At 43.0% G+C, this 16188-nt stretch overlaps 1 protein-coding gene across 1 annotated transcript; it reads right to left on the bottom strand.

Moving 5' to 3' along the window:
• Window positions 1-346: 346 nt before the first annotated feature.
• GCNT3 (glucosaminyl (N-acetyl) transferase 3, mucin type) lies at window positions 347-5415 on the bottom strand. The gene is made up of 2 exons (XM_036303320.1): window positions 5115-5415; window positions 347-4076 (listed from the first exon to the last, which is right to left on the bottom strand). The coding sequence occupies exon 2, from the start codon at window positions 4020-4022 to the stop codon at window positions 2706-2708; it is 1317 nt and encodes a 438-aa protein (XP_036159213.1). The 5' UTR covers window positions 4023-4076; window positions 5115-5415; the 3' UTR covers window positions 347-2705.
• Window positions 5416-16188: the final 10773 nt, after the last annotated feature.

Here is a 16188-nt window from a genome sequence, read left to right as displayed (position 1 = left end):
AGCTAGTATGTGAAGAACATGAGAGTGGAAATGTTTGTCTGCTTTGTTGATTGCTATATATCCCCAGGGTCAAGGACAATGCCTAGTAAGAACTTAGTTAATAGTTGTGGAATAAATAAAGATTCACTAAGTGAAAGAATAAATCTTCATTTCAATAAGGTACTTAAGCCATATAATGTATTTAATGGTTCTTTCCATTTTTAAAAAATACATTTTTTTTAATTGATTTCAGAGAGGAGAGGAGAGGGAGAGAGAAAGAGAGAGAGAGAGAAACATTAATGATGAGAGAAAATCATTGATGGGCCCAACCCTGCACTGCCCCTACTGGGGATTGAGTCCACAACCGGGGCATGTGTCCTTGACTGGAATCAAACCTGGGACCCTTCAGTCTGTAGGCCGATGCTCTATCCACTCAAACCAGGTAGGGCAGTTCTTTCCATTTTTAATCCAAATACATAGTCTCCTCCAAATAAGTTACATCATCTGTTCCTAAACAAGATTAACTGTCTTTTCTTCCTTTCTTAAAAAAAAATTCACTCAATCAAGAGCACAAAGATTATAATAGGCAGGCTGTACATCAAAATAGTTATTAAAACAGAATTTACCAATAGTCCACAAATCAAAACTAAAGAAGTAATTCAAACCTTGAGAAGTAATACATGCCTAGTTGCTCATTCATTTATAAGATTTTTCCTTTCCAGAGAGGTTAAAGAAACAAATATGACTTAGAGAGAAGAAAAAAAATCAACAAATGTGTTCACTTAATTGTATGATTTCTAAAAATAAACTACACAAATGAGGGAGAAATTGGACCCTTCAGATAGGAAGACCTTGTGTTATTAAATAAAGAGCACTTTCTATGCACTTGAATGTATTTAAAGGGGGGAAAAATGTCAGTACGTGGAAAATTCCAGAAACTTCTTCCCCTCAAATGACAAGTTCACAATTTAGTTTGTTTGTATAAAAAAGATAATTTATTTCACATGAAAATATACAGAGGAAGTCAAGTATGAGGCCAAGGACCCAAGTTCTTTCCTCAGAATGCATGCATTCGGGGAAGCTTTTCTGCCCACTTCCCACAGCAGTGAAGGTGTCCGTGAGCTCCCCTGCCGGGAAGAGGCCTTACAGAGCCTCATCTGCTGAGCCCTTGACTATCCGTCAGCCATCTCGGAGGCAGGGCTGGGGGCAAGGTGAAGAGGATTCAATAGTATGATGCAGGTAAGTTGGTAGTGGCAGTGCCCATTACCAAAGGAGTACAACTTTACCAAAAGCAGTCACTATAAATAGAAAATTCACTGTCAGACACAGTGATAACTATGTCAGAGTACATGGGTTACAGGGAAAGTTGATAATGAGAGAAACACTTGGTTGAGTCATAATAAGAAATGAAGAAACAATATCATGACATATTAATGGGAACATCATTCAAATTACACAAATTAATTTGTATTTAAATCATTTTTCCAAAGCATATTGTATGCAGAAGATCAACTGTACTATATAGAAGATATGCCTCTTTTTCTGTAGTCTCCCCGGTCCATCACAGAAGAGTATTACTAATAGCCAATAGCCTTCCATAATGCTATGACAATTATCTCTGGAGCCTCAGAGATCATTGTTACACTGAGTAACATTTACAGGGAGTGGAGGCAAATACACACACACAAAATTGTCCCCCCACGAGGAAAAGAACCACAATAGTGACTTCCATTCACATACTTAAAAGTTTTCACTCAAAAGGCCTAAATGTGAAATACCCCGATTTCCTGGTTTAGCGAACCAGTCCTTGTTTATTTTTGTTTCCCCACATAATTGTAATAGTACAGCCACCCTCCCTCCTGTAAAAGTGTTCCAGTTTGGACAATAAATTATATGGTGACCTTACCTAAACTAGCAATTATCTTTGTTATGGAACGTTAAGCTTTGGCTGTGAAGCTGGCTAAATTAGGGTTGTAATTTTCCCATAAAGATATGGTGGTCAGATTGGTTAAATCACTCTGCCTCTTCCCATACAGAAGAGTCACAAATGTGGCAATGTAAACAACATGAGGAGGGTTTTCAACAATGAAAGCATCAGCTCTGTACCTTTATATTTTTTTGAAAATGCTGTTTATACAGCCTGCCATGATCATTTTGGAATAATGGGGAGTCTCTGGCTAGCCACAAGGGATTTTAAATGCCACCAATAGTAACGAAAACAAGTGTAGGACTTTTGTCTGATTTCTGGCTTCCCAAACAGAAAGCGGAGGTAGAGGTTTGAATTAGGAGCTATTTATTTTTAAGTTAATAGTACATGAGAAGGCACTATTTCCATCAAACTCCCCCTTCCCACTACCAAGCCTAGAATTATTAGGAATGGCATCTCCACAGACTGGAAACGCTGGACACCAAGCATTCAACTAAAGTCCAGGGTCCCTGTCACACTTCCCTCCCTGGCTCTCCCAAATAACTAGTTCCTCTGCTCACTCTGTGAGAAAGTCAGTGGAGGGGCTCCTGGGAGTGGGGTGAGCTAAGTCAGTGTTCATCCGGGATAGCAATTTGCAAGGCAACAGATCTGCTTACCCACACTCCAATAGCAGCCCCCTAACCCTGTGGGATGCCATGGATTCCAGAGACCTGGTCTCCCACCCCACACTGTCCCAGCACATTCTGGGCAGGTTTGCACATGTTCTTGTCCCACATTTCAATCTGAAGTAGCAGTTCTCTCAGTGTATCTCAGAGTGCAGTCTGTTGATGGCCTTATACCGTAAGTATTCTTCTAGGCACTGAAGAACATTATCATCCACCTTTGGGTCGAACTTGTTGGCCAACAGGTGATGGTTCTGAAGAATCCAGTGAAGGTCCCCAACGCCATAAATACAGATAGCCCGCTGATGGGTTCCAGAGCAAGGTGCATAAGGTGCCCCCATGCTGATGTCTCCTTCATGGCCCTGCCATTTTACCAGCCTGGCAATGGCAGCCATGTCTGACATGTGAAACTTGGGGTGGTAGGGAACAGAGCCAGGCATCCATGGGGCACGCTGAAGCGTGGCCCAGAGGTGTTCATCGGGGCTATAGGTATCTTTCACCCACTCAATCAGTTGCCGGGCTTTGGGGTTCTCAAAGACCTGCTGGACAAAGCCTCGAGAAGCCACAATGTAGGCATTCCCTACGAACATAGGTAAATTATTAGGGGGAGGGTCCTTCTTCATGTTGGTTACGTGTATTGTGTCTGTTACCTCATAATGATATTGCCAGCGAGATCTTTTGTACTCAGTAGGTATCTCGGACTCCATACTGTTCTTCCCATTCAACATCTTGAGGGCCAGGACCATCTCAGCATTGGTCTTTATAGGAAAGTCTGTTCCGCATGTATTCAGCAAGTATTTCCAGGGCACTGAGCTCTGGAGCAAGTCTTCCATACAGTTCAGGTCTGCCTGCACCCTGGACCAGGAGGCATAAACCACCCGAACCAACTTACTGGCTATAAAGACATTTGGGAAGCATGAAATAATTGCCCTGACTGCCTCTTTGAAAGTGTCTGGGGACTTCTGATCCACATGGACACAATATATATTCTGAGGGGCATACACAGCTCTCAGCAGCCTTTCAAAGTTTTCAATCTTCTCATGGACCACCATAGAGTATGCAATTGGGAAGTCTAACTCCTCTTTGCTGAGTGGGTACTGTATGAACTTCCTTTTGGCCTTAAAGTACTCACAGTCTCTGGTCATGTTGATGTAGTCAGTGTCTGTGAAAGGCTCCCGCTTCTTCTTGACCTCCAGCCTGTCCAGGAGAGCCTCAATCACTGCTTCCTTGTCCCCTTGGATGATTCTAGAACAGTTGATGGATCTCCTTGCTGTCAACTGCAGGGACTTGTACAAGATGTCCCTACAGTGCTTGGACTCCAGATCCAGGGAATCAAAGTCGCATTTCAATCTGAGAGAGAATCTCAGAGCAACAATGGCCAGCAGCAAATAGCAGCCCAGGGCCCACAGGTAATGCTGCCTGCAGAGTTTCTTCTTCCACCAAGTCATCTTCATGGTCTGGGAGATCAATAGAGTTTGAGCCCAGGGAAGGAAGAGGAGGTTGGAATCCTTGGACAGAACAAAATGCCTTCGATTACAAACTAACCCTGAATGTGTTCCCAGGAACAACAACTCCAACTCCAAAGTGGTGGCAAAATATATTTTTTCTCTAGGCAAATATCCTCAGTCAAGACCTGCCTAGGAATTTCTTACCCTTGGGTTGCTAAAGGAGGTCTATAACCTGACCCTACAAACTAGCTGCTCATGCTACAGTCAGGACCTAGCTCCACCTCTACCCGAGGAGAAAGGGAAATGGAACTGAAGACCTGCTGATGTAAAGGTGGAATTAGTAAGAGGAAGTCCCTACCCTTTGTTCCCCATTCTTCCCTCCACCCCTTACAACCCTGTTTCTAGCATAGCTCTTATTGGGACCTAGGATTTCTGATAGGTCTAGAGAGAAAAATTCATGAATTTCAGACTCTCAGTATCAGTTGTAGAAATTCAAAATGTAATATCTAACCACCCTTTTATAAAAATATTCCTTCACCCTGGCCAAGTAGCTCAGTTGGTTAATGCATTTAATCATTCATATAGATAACACTTAATCTATCCAAATTTAAAATATATTTACACACAGAGCTATGCACATATAATATTTAATGAGTGCTTTCTACATGCCAGAAATATTTCTTTACATTGTCCCATTTAATCTTCATAACATACCTAAAATGAAGTATTATTAGACCTTTTCTAGATAGGAAAAAGACGCTAAATAACTTGCAAATATCACATATTAAGAAGCGAATCTGGAACTCCCTCATTGTCTCCCCCCCCCCTTTTTTTTGTCTATAAGTTTAATACTTATTCCTCCAAACCACAGCTACCTTTCAAAAACAATACAGGGTACTGAGTGCCATTCAAAGAAAACCAGATACTATAGATAAATCCCTAAAAGGAGAGAATGAAAAACAAAGTGTGATACATCCAGCAATGATTGTTTTTCCCCTTTTGCATCCTCTTTCTAAGCATAAGATTTGTATCCTCTTCAGTAATAATTTTTTGGGAATCTAAGAGGAAAACATGATGAAAGATTAAGAAAATTCTCACCTTTAATAGCTTCTTTCTTACTTAGGTTAGATCTCTTGCCACTGTTTGTTTCTGTTTCTCAGGGAAGACTGGTTAGGTTCCATGGAAGCAAATGTGAACACCATATCCCTTGGTCTTCTTTTAACCCCTCCAAAATATACTTTCTGATATTCACAGGGCGTCCAAGAAACTGTCTCCGGCTCCTTAATTTCTGCAGTTAGAGAGCAGCAAGTGGCTTCATCACTCACCTTTCGGTTTCCTGCTCTCAGATAAGAGAGCAAGCTCAGATATGTAATTCAGGAGCATAGTCTCCAGTCATTCAGGGAGGTGAGCAAGGCAGGAAAAAATGCTGTCACTATCTGAGAAGGCAAGCAACTATTTCAACCAGGACAGCCCAGTTTATATCCAGGCTCTCCTGCCAGAAAACAATTCATAAAAACCTGTCACTGCTCATATAAGAACTTGAAAGCTTCCCCACCCCCACCCCCACCTAACAAAGAATCATAGAAGCACACAGGTATTTCCTCTGCCTTCTCCTAGCCTAGAGTCCAAGTGCCACTCCTCTTATGTTCCCTGAACATTAAAAGAGTAAAACAATACAAAGACAAGGATTATTTCTTTTGTTTTTTGCTTTCACTTTTTAAAAAAATGTCAGTGAAAACCAGAAAGTATTCTTCAGATGGCAATTACTTGAAAAAATTCATTTGCCTGTCTTTTCATGACTGTTAATAACCTGTACACTAGAAATAGTCACAGGGTTCCAGACTGTAGATCTCCCTCATTAATACCTGTGAGTCTAGGGTTCATTATAGTCTGAAGAATGGAAAACACTCTGGGCAGGTGGACTTCAGTGAGAGCCCATGAGCTGATCTCAGTAATGCAGGGTGGAAAATGCCTTTTTCAAAGCCACTGACATTGTCACTGTTTGCTCTATCTCCTCACCCCCAAACCAGCCCCCCAAAAATGTAGCATCCTGGCCAAAATGTTTGAAATAGCAAATTTAATATAAAGAACTGAACTGGGTATAACGTTAAATAAATAACTGCAAAGGTGTGTGTGGTGGGAGGGGTAGAGGGCACTAAATTATTAGGGAAGTAGCAATTACTGGAAGTAGCAACCAGCCTGAGGCTGAACGAATGAAGGAAAAAAATGGGAATTATTAAACTTAGAATTTGAGAAAAAAGGGTGCCAACACGCTGAAACTCAGAGCTGTGATGGGGACTGTACTGCTATGCTGCCACTGAGCTCAGCGGAAGGCCCCCTAAGGCTAAGATCCAGACCTCTTATGAGGTGGCAGGTATCTCTGTCGGCTGAGTTTACAAACCATCACTCCAAAGCGTAGGCATGGTGATGCTCAGAGGCAGGAAGTAGATAGGAAGCAAACAGGAAGTCCCGCCTTCAGCCTCACCATCTCCCTCCAGCGCCCCCTGTTGGCGGAGTCTAGGAGGTGGCTGCTAGCAAAGCACAACAGTCCCCCTCTCTGCACTGCAAACCTAGTCCAGGGGCTGGACTTCCTCTGAAGGCAATAGCATGACAACCAAGTGTTGCTGTCTTCCTACAAGAACTGTTTATGCCGACCAGAATATAGCATAGGGGGTTGGGATCTTTTCACTTTCTTTCTCTCTCTCTCTCTCTCTCTCTCTCTCTCTCTCTCTCTCTCTCTCTCTCTCTTTTCCTCCCTCCCTCCCTCCCACCCTCCCTCCCTCCCTCCCCCCCACTTTCCCTTTCTCCCTCCCTTCCTCCTTCCCTTCCTTCCTTCCTCCCTTCCTCCCTTCCTTCCTTCCTTCCTTCCTTCCTTCCTTCCTTCCTTCCTTCCTTCCTTCCTTCCTTTCTATTTCTTTCTTTGTGTTTCTAACTGTAAATGAAGACAGGCCAATAGCAGGGAGCCATATAGAGTCGTCTACACCCCACTTTTATTGGTGCCTTTCCTCTGCCAGCTTCGGCCACTCTGATTCTGAGGAACTCTGTTGAGCTGTAAAATCTCTGAGGCAAAAATGATTCAAGGATAAACACCAGCTCCAGTATCTGAATCTAGAAAAATCTCTCCCATTTCTTTATATCTGACTTTTCTCTGATGCTTCCATCTTCTTTCCCATAAAAACCATGCATCACAGAGTCTCTCAATAAAGAGAAAACATTTTGAATATTTGATTTATAAGGTAATCAAAAGAGGTATCTCATCTTAATTGCTAAATATGCTAACATAACATTAACAAAGTGTGTATATGTTTTGTTGAGATAACCTATATGTTAGTAACACCAAGTAAGTAGTATTAGGGGCACACCTGGGCTTAGGCAGGACAGAGGTGCAGGGAAGATTTCACAACACAAGTGCAGGTGACTATGAAGGCATGTTTATTAAAGCTGGGGACAGGGAAACAAGAAAGGTCTTAGCATAGAAGAAACAAGAGGAGAGAGCCTAGGCTGGGCTGCTTTAGCTCATTGGAAAGTCAGTGAAAAGGGGGCCTTGGGGCCAGGGCCAGGGGGTTAACCTGAGACAAGCTGTCACTGCCCATTGCTCCCCTGGTTGCAGGTCTCATGGAGTCACTTAGAGTTTAGAAGGTCTGTGTCTTTGTGGGAAGAAGTGGGGGAAGAAGAGGGAAAAGAGAATGGTGCAGGCATGCTCCCCAGAGGGAGAGCATATGCTGGGTTCTTTGTCTCCAGGATTCTCTCGCTCTCTTGTAGATGGTAATCTTATGGGAGGGTTTTTAACAGAATATTCATCAGTTTTCCAGGTGTGCTTCTTCAGGGTCCTGGTCTCTACTGATTGGTCAGTGCCTGGGAGGGGTTGGTTAGTCATTGCGGCTGGTCCTAGTGTGCCTCGTGTGGTTTTGCTGCTTTTCTGGGCCTGGAGCTGAAATACAACTGAGGCAAGATGTTATCTCTAGGGAAGTGACCTGTATCTGGCTGTAAATTGCCCAACCTGCTCCTTCAGCTATCTGTCTCAGTTTCCCTGTTTCATTTTTCTTGGCTTACTGTCCTGCCTCACTACTATGGTGCTGTTTTTAAAACAGCAAACTCTTCCTGCCCAGACCCCTCAGTCCTTTTCTCCAAATGATTAGGCCAATAACTTTGCCTGCATACCTTGAGTTTTGAATTATAAACACTGTATGTTTGTTGGAGGGTCTAAGGGTTCCAGCAGTGGAGAATAGAGAAACTAAGCCAGGCTCACTGGGGTAGATCTGGAAGAATCCAGTGGAGTTTAATGTTAATTTCAATGGGATTCATTAACTCTCTAATCCATCATAATATCATACCCTACAGTGCCAACAACAGGGTCAGAGGAGGGTCCAGATAGCAGAGATCCAACCTTTGTAAGCAGAATTTACAAACTGACATATGCACCCTTTGGCTTATTTTATTATGGTGGCATTTACATCTGGTAAGTGTCAGCTTTGCCCTCTCAGCTGTCTTTATCTCTGTCTTTATCTCAGCATCAGGGAAATAGATATTGGCAGAATTCCAAGGCTTCCCAGAAGAGAAAGGTCATGGATAGCAAGGACAGTACCACAGACCAGAGGAGAGACATGACTCAGAGAGGCAAGAAGTGAAAAGAGATAAGCAGGCACAAACTAAGTTAATGTGTTACTGAATGGGCTGAAGTTGGGGTTAGAAAGAGACGGAAGAGGAAGAGGAATGGGTGGTTCTTTATTTAATGTTCATTGTTAGTGAGCTCATAGCAAAGATGGGGCTATGAGAAGTGGTTAAAAGATCTAACATGCCCTGGCTGGTATCCTCAGTGGTTAGAGCTTTGGCCCTCGGAAACCATAAAAATCCTAGAAGAAACCATAGGTAGAAAAATCTCAGACATCTCTCATAGAATATCTTTACCAGCACATCTCCTAGGACAATGGAAACTAGGGAAAAAATAAACAAATGGGACTACATCAAAATAAAAAGCTTCTGTGCCATAAAAGAAAGCATCAACAAAATAACAAGAAAGCCCACTGCATGGGAGAACATGTTTGCCAATGTGACATCCGATAAGGGTTAAATCTCCAAAATTTATAGGGAACTCACACAACTTAACAAAAGGAAGATAAACAATCTAATAGAAAATGGGCAAAGGACCTAAATAGACACTTCTCAAAAGTAAACATACAGAAGGCCAAGAGACATATGAAAACATGCTCAAAGTCACTAATCATCTGAGAGATGCAAATCAAAACAACAATGAGGTACCATCTCACACCTGTCAGAATGGCTATCATCAACAAATCAACAAACGACAAGTGCTGGTGAGGATGTGGAGAAAAAGGAACCCTCGTGCACTGCTGGTGGGAATGCAGACTGGTGCAGCCACTGTGGAAAACATTATTTTGAGGAGATTCCTCAAAAAATTAAAAATGGAACTTCCATTTGACCCAGTAATTCTACTTCTAGGAATATATTCCAAGAAATCAGAAACACCAATCAGAAAGGATATATGCACCCCTATGTTCATAGCAGCACAATGTACAATAGCAAAGATTTAGAAACAACCTAAGTACCCATCAGCAGATGAGTGGATTAAAAATCCATGGTACAGCTACACAATGGAATACTACGCTGCTGTAAAAAAGAAAGAATTCTTACCACTCACAATAGCATGGATGGACCTGGAGAGCATTATGCTATGCGAAATAAGCCAGGCAGAGAAAGATAAATATCACATGATCTCACTCATTTGTGGAATATAATGAACAATATAAACTGATGAACAAAAATAGTTCCAGAGACATAAAAACATCGAACAGACTGTCAAACCTCAGAAGGAAGGCAAGGGAGGGTGGGGAGAGTGGGTAAGAGATCAACCAAAGGACTTGTATGGATGCATGTAAACATAACCAATGGACACAGACACTAAGGGGAGTGAGGGCAGGTGCTGGGGGGTGGGAGCGGCTGGGGAGAAGTCAATGGGGGGGGGGGGTGGAATAAAGACATATGTAATACTTTCAACAATAAAGAATTTAAATTTTTAAAAAGAAAAGATCTAATATGCCCTGGCTGGTATTTCTCAGTGGTTAGAGTGTTGGCCCTCAGATCAAAGGGTCACAGGTTCAATACCCGGTCAAGGGCATGTAACTCGGTTGTAGGTTTGATCCCTGACCCCAGCCAAGGCATGTGTAGGAGGCAACCAATTGATGTATCTCTCTCACAATGATGTGGGTTTTTTTTTCTCTCTCTCCCCCTTCTCCTTCCCTTCCATTCTGTCTGAAAATCCATGGAAAAAATATCCTTGGGTAAGGATTCAAAAGAAAAAAAAATCCACTATGATCAACTTTGTTTCCAGTCAGGTTGTATGATGAAGCTCATGTCAGCTGTGGTTTCTGGCTGTCGGGGTGCTCTGCAGCCCCTCCTCAGAGCTCCACTTGCTCTGTGCCCTCAACACTCTCCCTCCCCCGGACATGCTCCGAGTGACTTGAAGTAAAAGAGAAGATACTCAAAGAAGCAAAGAAAAAAGAAAGAAACCCCACAGAACTCAATTCGCAGTAATAAGTAATTGTTACAGAGGGAAATTCTGAAAGTAGGCAAGGCAACCATCTTTACAGATGAAATAATGCAACTTGTTCTACAGCCGGAGAGGGCAATACAGCCAGGTATTTGTACAGCCTCACAAACGCGTGGAAATGCACTTGTCCTCATTGTGTCAGGCGGGCAAAGAAGGTGTCTGACTCTGCTTTGCCTCCCACAGGAGCTAGATGAGGACTTGCTGGTGGTAGATTCCCCAGGAATACTTCCCGGATGAACAGCCGCCTCAGTTCCAGGGAGGGTCCTCAGCATCCTGGGGTCTTAGAACCAGCGCTCACTAATATTTACTCAAAGAAACACATAGAGGCTCCCTGAGGTGAAAACACAACGACAAGAGCTGAAGCTAATTGAAACCCAAACAGCACTAAAGGGATTAATTTTGCTTAGGAAACTTCCTCAGAAGGAACCTCCTAAGAATGAGATTTGAAGGCCTGTTAGTAATGAGATTAAGGTGCCTCTTACGGTGTCACTGGGAAGTAACTTTCTAAATGGAACCAATAACAAATGGTATGTAACTTGGCAGCATTCTATGCATTCATTCCATTTAGCAATTGTTGATGGAGGAAGCTGCTAAGTTTTAAAAGCTAGAGACACAAAGTTGATTAAGACAGTCCCTACTCTCAAAGTGCTCATAGTCTTGTGTGGGAGAAATATTTGAAAATAGATTATAATAATGCCACCAGTGCAAAAAGAGGTATGCTTTGGATGTAAAGGAAGCCCAGAGGTTGAAACTAAAAAGGGAATGGTTAGAAATATAAGTGCCAACAAATGAGAAGCGTGTTGGCTAGTGGCTACAAGAGGAGCAAATACGAGTTTTTAAAAAATGTCCCCAGACTGGCCAGTGTGGCTCAATGGTTGACATCGACATATGAATCAAGAGGTCATGGTTCGATTCCCAGTCAGGGCACATATCCAGGTTGCAGGCTTGGTCTCTGGTAGGGGGCCTGCAGGAGGCAGCCAATTGTTTTTCTCTTCCATCGAGGTTTCTCTCTCTCTCTCCCTTCTCCTTCTCCCTTCCTCTCTCTCTAAAAATCATTTTAAAAAATTTTTAAAAAATGAAAGAATCATAGGTATGAAAAAGGCACATGTCTGAGGGGAGTAAAGAGAAACTACTATGAGGAGTACAGCTTGGAGCTCTCCTTCCCTTCTCTCCACCACCATCTCTCCCATCTCCACACCACCATTTTTTGCTTCTGATTTAAAAACACATTTCAAGGAAAAGTATGTAAAGAAATGCACTAAAACATTAAGCACAGTATTCAGGGTTGTGTGATTGCTCCTGGTTTTCAGTTTCCCCTTTTTATCACTTCAGTTTTATAATCTATCTAAAATGCATATGCTTCTTTTAAAAAGGTATTTTAGAATCATCTGAAGAAACAAAATAAATAAAGCTCTCTGAACTTCAGAAGCAAACTATGCTTTTTCTTTTTTACCTCTGTGCAGACTTGTGTGAACAGATCTGGTCTTCATTTTATTGGGGAAAGTAGATTGTGTGTGTGTGTGTGTGTGTGTGTTGTACATTTATGTCTAACCGGATACTAGTGGAAATAACTTTTTATGAATGTAAAGTTGGATGTTTTAATGAGAACAACTTAATCTAAACAACGTTGGCATCATCTAACATTCACAGAATGTCGCTTCATCTACTCATATTATCTTTTTGAGGAATAGACCACAGACCAATATATGAAAACATAAACATGCATTAAATGACAATACATTTCAGTTCTATTTTCTTAATCTTAAAAAACAATACAAAAATAGCTGCAGGCTCTTCATGCCATTCTTTTTGGTAGCAAATGAGGAAAGTATTTCCAGGGCCCTCTCTGTGCTGTCCTCACCCAGAAGGTCTATGAACTGTACACACTCTGGACCCCAAAAGTTTTATGTGTGTTGTTATGAGGTCACTGCCACCTTTCAGTCCTAGAGCAGTGAGGCAATGTGCTGGGCCCTGGGCAGAGAGAGACTGCCATCCTTGGTGGGGAGCAGAGCAAAGGTGAGGAGGGTGAGTGCAGGACTATAGAAACCAGGGGCGAGTCTGACTTCTCACCCACACCTACCGGTCAGGAAAGCAGAGAATGGAGTCCTGAGCAGGTGAGAGGCCCCACTGACTGAACTTGGCCCTCAGGACCTTTCAGTCCTCAAATCCTGCAGTTGCAGCTCATCAGAGGGAGCTAGGTCTTTGAGCATATTTCCTGTCTGTGGCCCTGGCCAGGGGTGTTCTGCAGCTACAGCCCGTATCAGGCCTGGGTATGTATCTGCTTCAGATAATCAAGAGTGGACTAGAGCCCGTGGTGGAACAGTTGTGGAATTCAAAGACCCGAGTGAAAATCCTAACTCTCTTTTTTTTAAATATTTTTTTAAATTTTATTGATTTTTTTACAGAGAGGGAGGGAGAGGAAGAGGGATAGAAAGTTAGAAATATCGATGAGAGAGAAACAATGATTCAGCTGCCTCCTGCACACTCCCTACTGGGGATGTGCCCATAACCAAGGTACATGCCCTTGACCAGACTCAAATCCAGGACTCTTCAGTCCACAGACCAACGCTCTATCCACTGAGCTAAACCAGTCAGGGCAAATCCTAGCTCTCTTTATCCTTGGGAAGCCCCTGGGTCCTCTCCCTGCCTCTGTTATTTCATCCATGTGCTGGGCTGCATATCTGGTGCTTTGGCCAGACGGGTCATGCTGTGCTGTCTGTTCCTAAAACACATAGATAGGAAGGTACTGACATCAGGCCAGGCCTTGAGATATGGTCTTATGGCCCCTTCCCAGCACACAGGCCTTCTTTCTCAGGAGGCCCAGAAGTCTCATTTCAAATTTGGAAGACAAAGGACTGGAAAAAGTATAAATAAAGAGAGTTTCCTCCATATTGGGGGGCCTAGAATTTGAAAGACACATTTTTCTCTGGGCCTCCACAAAATGTAATAATAAAATGTAACTCTTGCAGTCAGCGCTGCAGTTCAGCCTCTGCTTCGGCAGGGTGCTGTAACTGTAGTCAGCTAGCCAGCTTAATAAAGGCTCTTAAATTTAAATTCTGAGTCGGTGGTCTATCTCGCTGAGTGAACCCATAACATTTGGAGGCCCCAGCGAGATCCCCAGCAGGGGTGAGAGGGACTCCCTATTTAAGGCAGCAGGCTCTCCCCCATTTACCGCCGGGCACGCAGCGAGATACCCCACCCACATCCCTGTGGGGAACGACTACCAAGGAGGCCTCCAGTCTCCGTTCCGGGTTCCAGGGAGGCGGAGGAGACTCCACCCAAAACTTTCAATTCGGAAACCGAGCCACCTGGACTCTCGAGAGAGGTAAGGAAGACCGGTTGTTAATCTGGAATTGGGATGTCCCACGGAAGGACCCATACGAAGGGCTGGACGCAGCGGTACTACTGGTCCTGGCCCACGGCTATGACGGTGGCCGGGGTCTCTGGTTCGTGCGGCTTTAGGCTGCACTGGGTTTGTCTGTCTGGTGTTTGTTGTCTAGTGTTTGTTGTCTTTGTTCTTTGTTGTCTTTGTCAAAATGGGTCAGGGTCAGTCGTCTTCGTCAACCCTCTATCAATCAGGACCACTCCAAGTGAGTGGAAGGGGAGCTTGATCACCTCCCGGGAAAGCATAGAGCTCCCTTAGGCAATTAGTCAGGAATTGGTGGAAGTCAAAAACTCAGACTGTCTGGTGTATGAATATAAGATGAGAGTCTGTGTGAAGCGAAAGCTACTTTGTGCTGTCTGGCTGTACACATGAGAGTATTTGTTATCTCTTTCTGTTGTTTGTTTAAAGATAGGGCAAACCCTGCTTTAAGGGGGGAAAAGTAGAGAACTTTTAATTGCTTTTCCCTGAGGTATAATTTTGCTGTGTTAGGTTAAAATTTTAGAAGTCTAGGGTTAATTTAAAGGTATAAGGTTGCAACCCAAAGAAGTTTAACAAAGGCTTTTAGGTTAAGATTAGTACATTTTCTCATAGCCTGTGTAGGGTGAGGGAGAGGGACTGCTGAATTTTTATCATGTGGTCCCGAGACCTGCAACTTGCCTGCCCTTCCTGGTAGATTTATAGTAGATCTCTGTTAGGGACAGCATCTACTCTAACTGGGGGAGGAAGAGAGCTGAAAACTGCTCCGGGGTGGGTGTGAGATGGGGTAGTGGTGGTAGGATTCACTAGATAGGGTAGTAGGCTATCAGCCTGCTGAGATAGAGGAGCCCTAACCTGGGGGACAGGAGGATAGTCAGATAGGTCAAAAGTGGTAAAAGAGGAGAAGGATTTGAGCCTCTTGGACTTAATGAACGAAAAATCTAGGAGGGAGAACAGCTAAGGACAGAGTAAATGGTTAATGCAGAAAAGAGGGGGGCCGTCGGCAGGGAAAGCAGACCAGAAGTTTTGTTAATTTTTTCTTATCTGAACCATGCTGGACTCAAGGCCGCAAGCTGCTACTAAGCATAGTAAGTTTTTCTCTGCCCTGTTTTGTTCTCTTTAACCCTTCAAAAACTAAATTGGACTGAATCTAAGAAATACTGGCTATTTACTTTATAGTAATCATTAAAGGATTGAGGTTTCTAGGAATAAGGAATTACTGAGTAGAAGGCCTGAGGCATGGTTATGCATTTTTAAAGGACATAGAAAGAAGGTTTAAAGGCTAATTTAGAAGTATACAATTTAGAAAGGTTGTATATGTGATAAGAAGGAGAAGAGAGATGTTGAAAGGAAATTAATCAAATGGTACAGGCCAGTAAGCCAGAGAGAGTAAATAATTTACATTCTGCTTTCCTAAACAGAGGGTAAATAGTTATGCCAAAGTACTTAGGGGGGAATGATAAAAGAAATCCAACAGTTACTATTTTGTTATAACTCTGGAGAGTCCTTAAAAAGGACTGGCAAGGAAAATCAGAAGATCTTAAGACAGGCCAGTGGCTTTTTCTCCTTATGTAATTCCCCTGAAATTTGGCAATGCTAAATAAATTTAGAGATTACTCATGGCCCTCATTCCAGGCCCTTATCTTATAAACAGGCCCACTGACTTTATTTGGCAAAGAATTAATTCTATCAAGCTTATAGCCCTCAGGGGTCAATATAACTCCCTCCCCAACAATGACCCAAAAGAGTCAATGATTTGACTCATGTACCTAAAACCAGTGGGGAATGTGCTGGGCTGCATATCTGACGCTTTGGCCAGACAGGTCATGCTGTGCTGTCTGTTCCTAAAACACATAGATAGGAAGGTACTGACATCAGGCCAGGCCTTGAGATATAGTCTCATGGCCCCTTCCCAGCACACAGGCCTTCTTTCTCAGGAGGCCCAGAAGTCTCATTTCAAATTTGGAAGACAAAGGACTGGAAAAAGTATAAATAAAGAGTTTCCTCCATATTTGGGGGGCCAGAATTTGAAAGACACATTTTTCTCTGGGCCTCCACAAAATTTAATAATAAAATGTAACTCTTGCAGTCAGCGCTGCAGTTCAGCCTCTGCTTCGGCAGGGTGCTGTAACTGTAGTCAGCTAGCCAGCTTACTAAAGGCTCTTAAATTTAAATTCTGAGTCGGTGGTCTATCTCGCTGAGTGAACCCATAACATCCATAACTGGAACTATACAAATGCAGC

This window comes from Myotis myotis, unplaced genomic scaffold, assembly GCF_014108235.1.
Source record: "Myotis myotis isolate mMyoMyo1 unplaced genomic scaffold, mMyoMyo1.p scaffold_m19_p_1, whole genome shotgun sequence".
Classification (NCBI taxonomy): Eukaryota; Metazoa; Chordata; class Mammalia; order Chiroptera; family Vespertilionidae; genus Myotis; species Myotis myotis.
The sequence above is the reverse complement of the archived record's forward strand: the minus strand, read 5'-3'. Positions and strand labels throughout refer to the sequence as shown.

Coding starts and splice junctions, on each gene's coding strand:
- GCNT3 (XM_036303320.1), bottom strand. CDS start 4,022: ATGAAGATGACTTGGTGGAAGAAGAAACTCTGCAGGCAGCATTACCTG.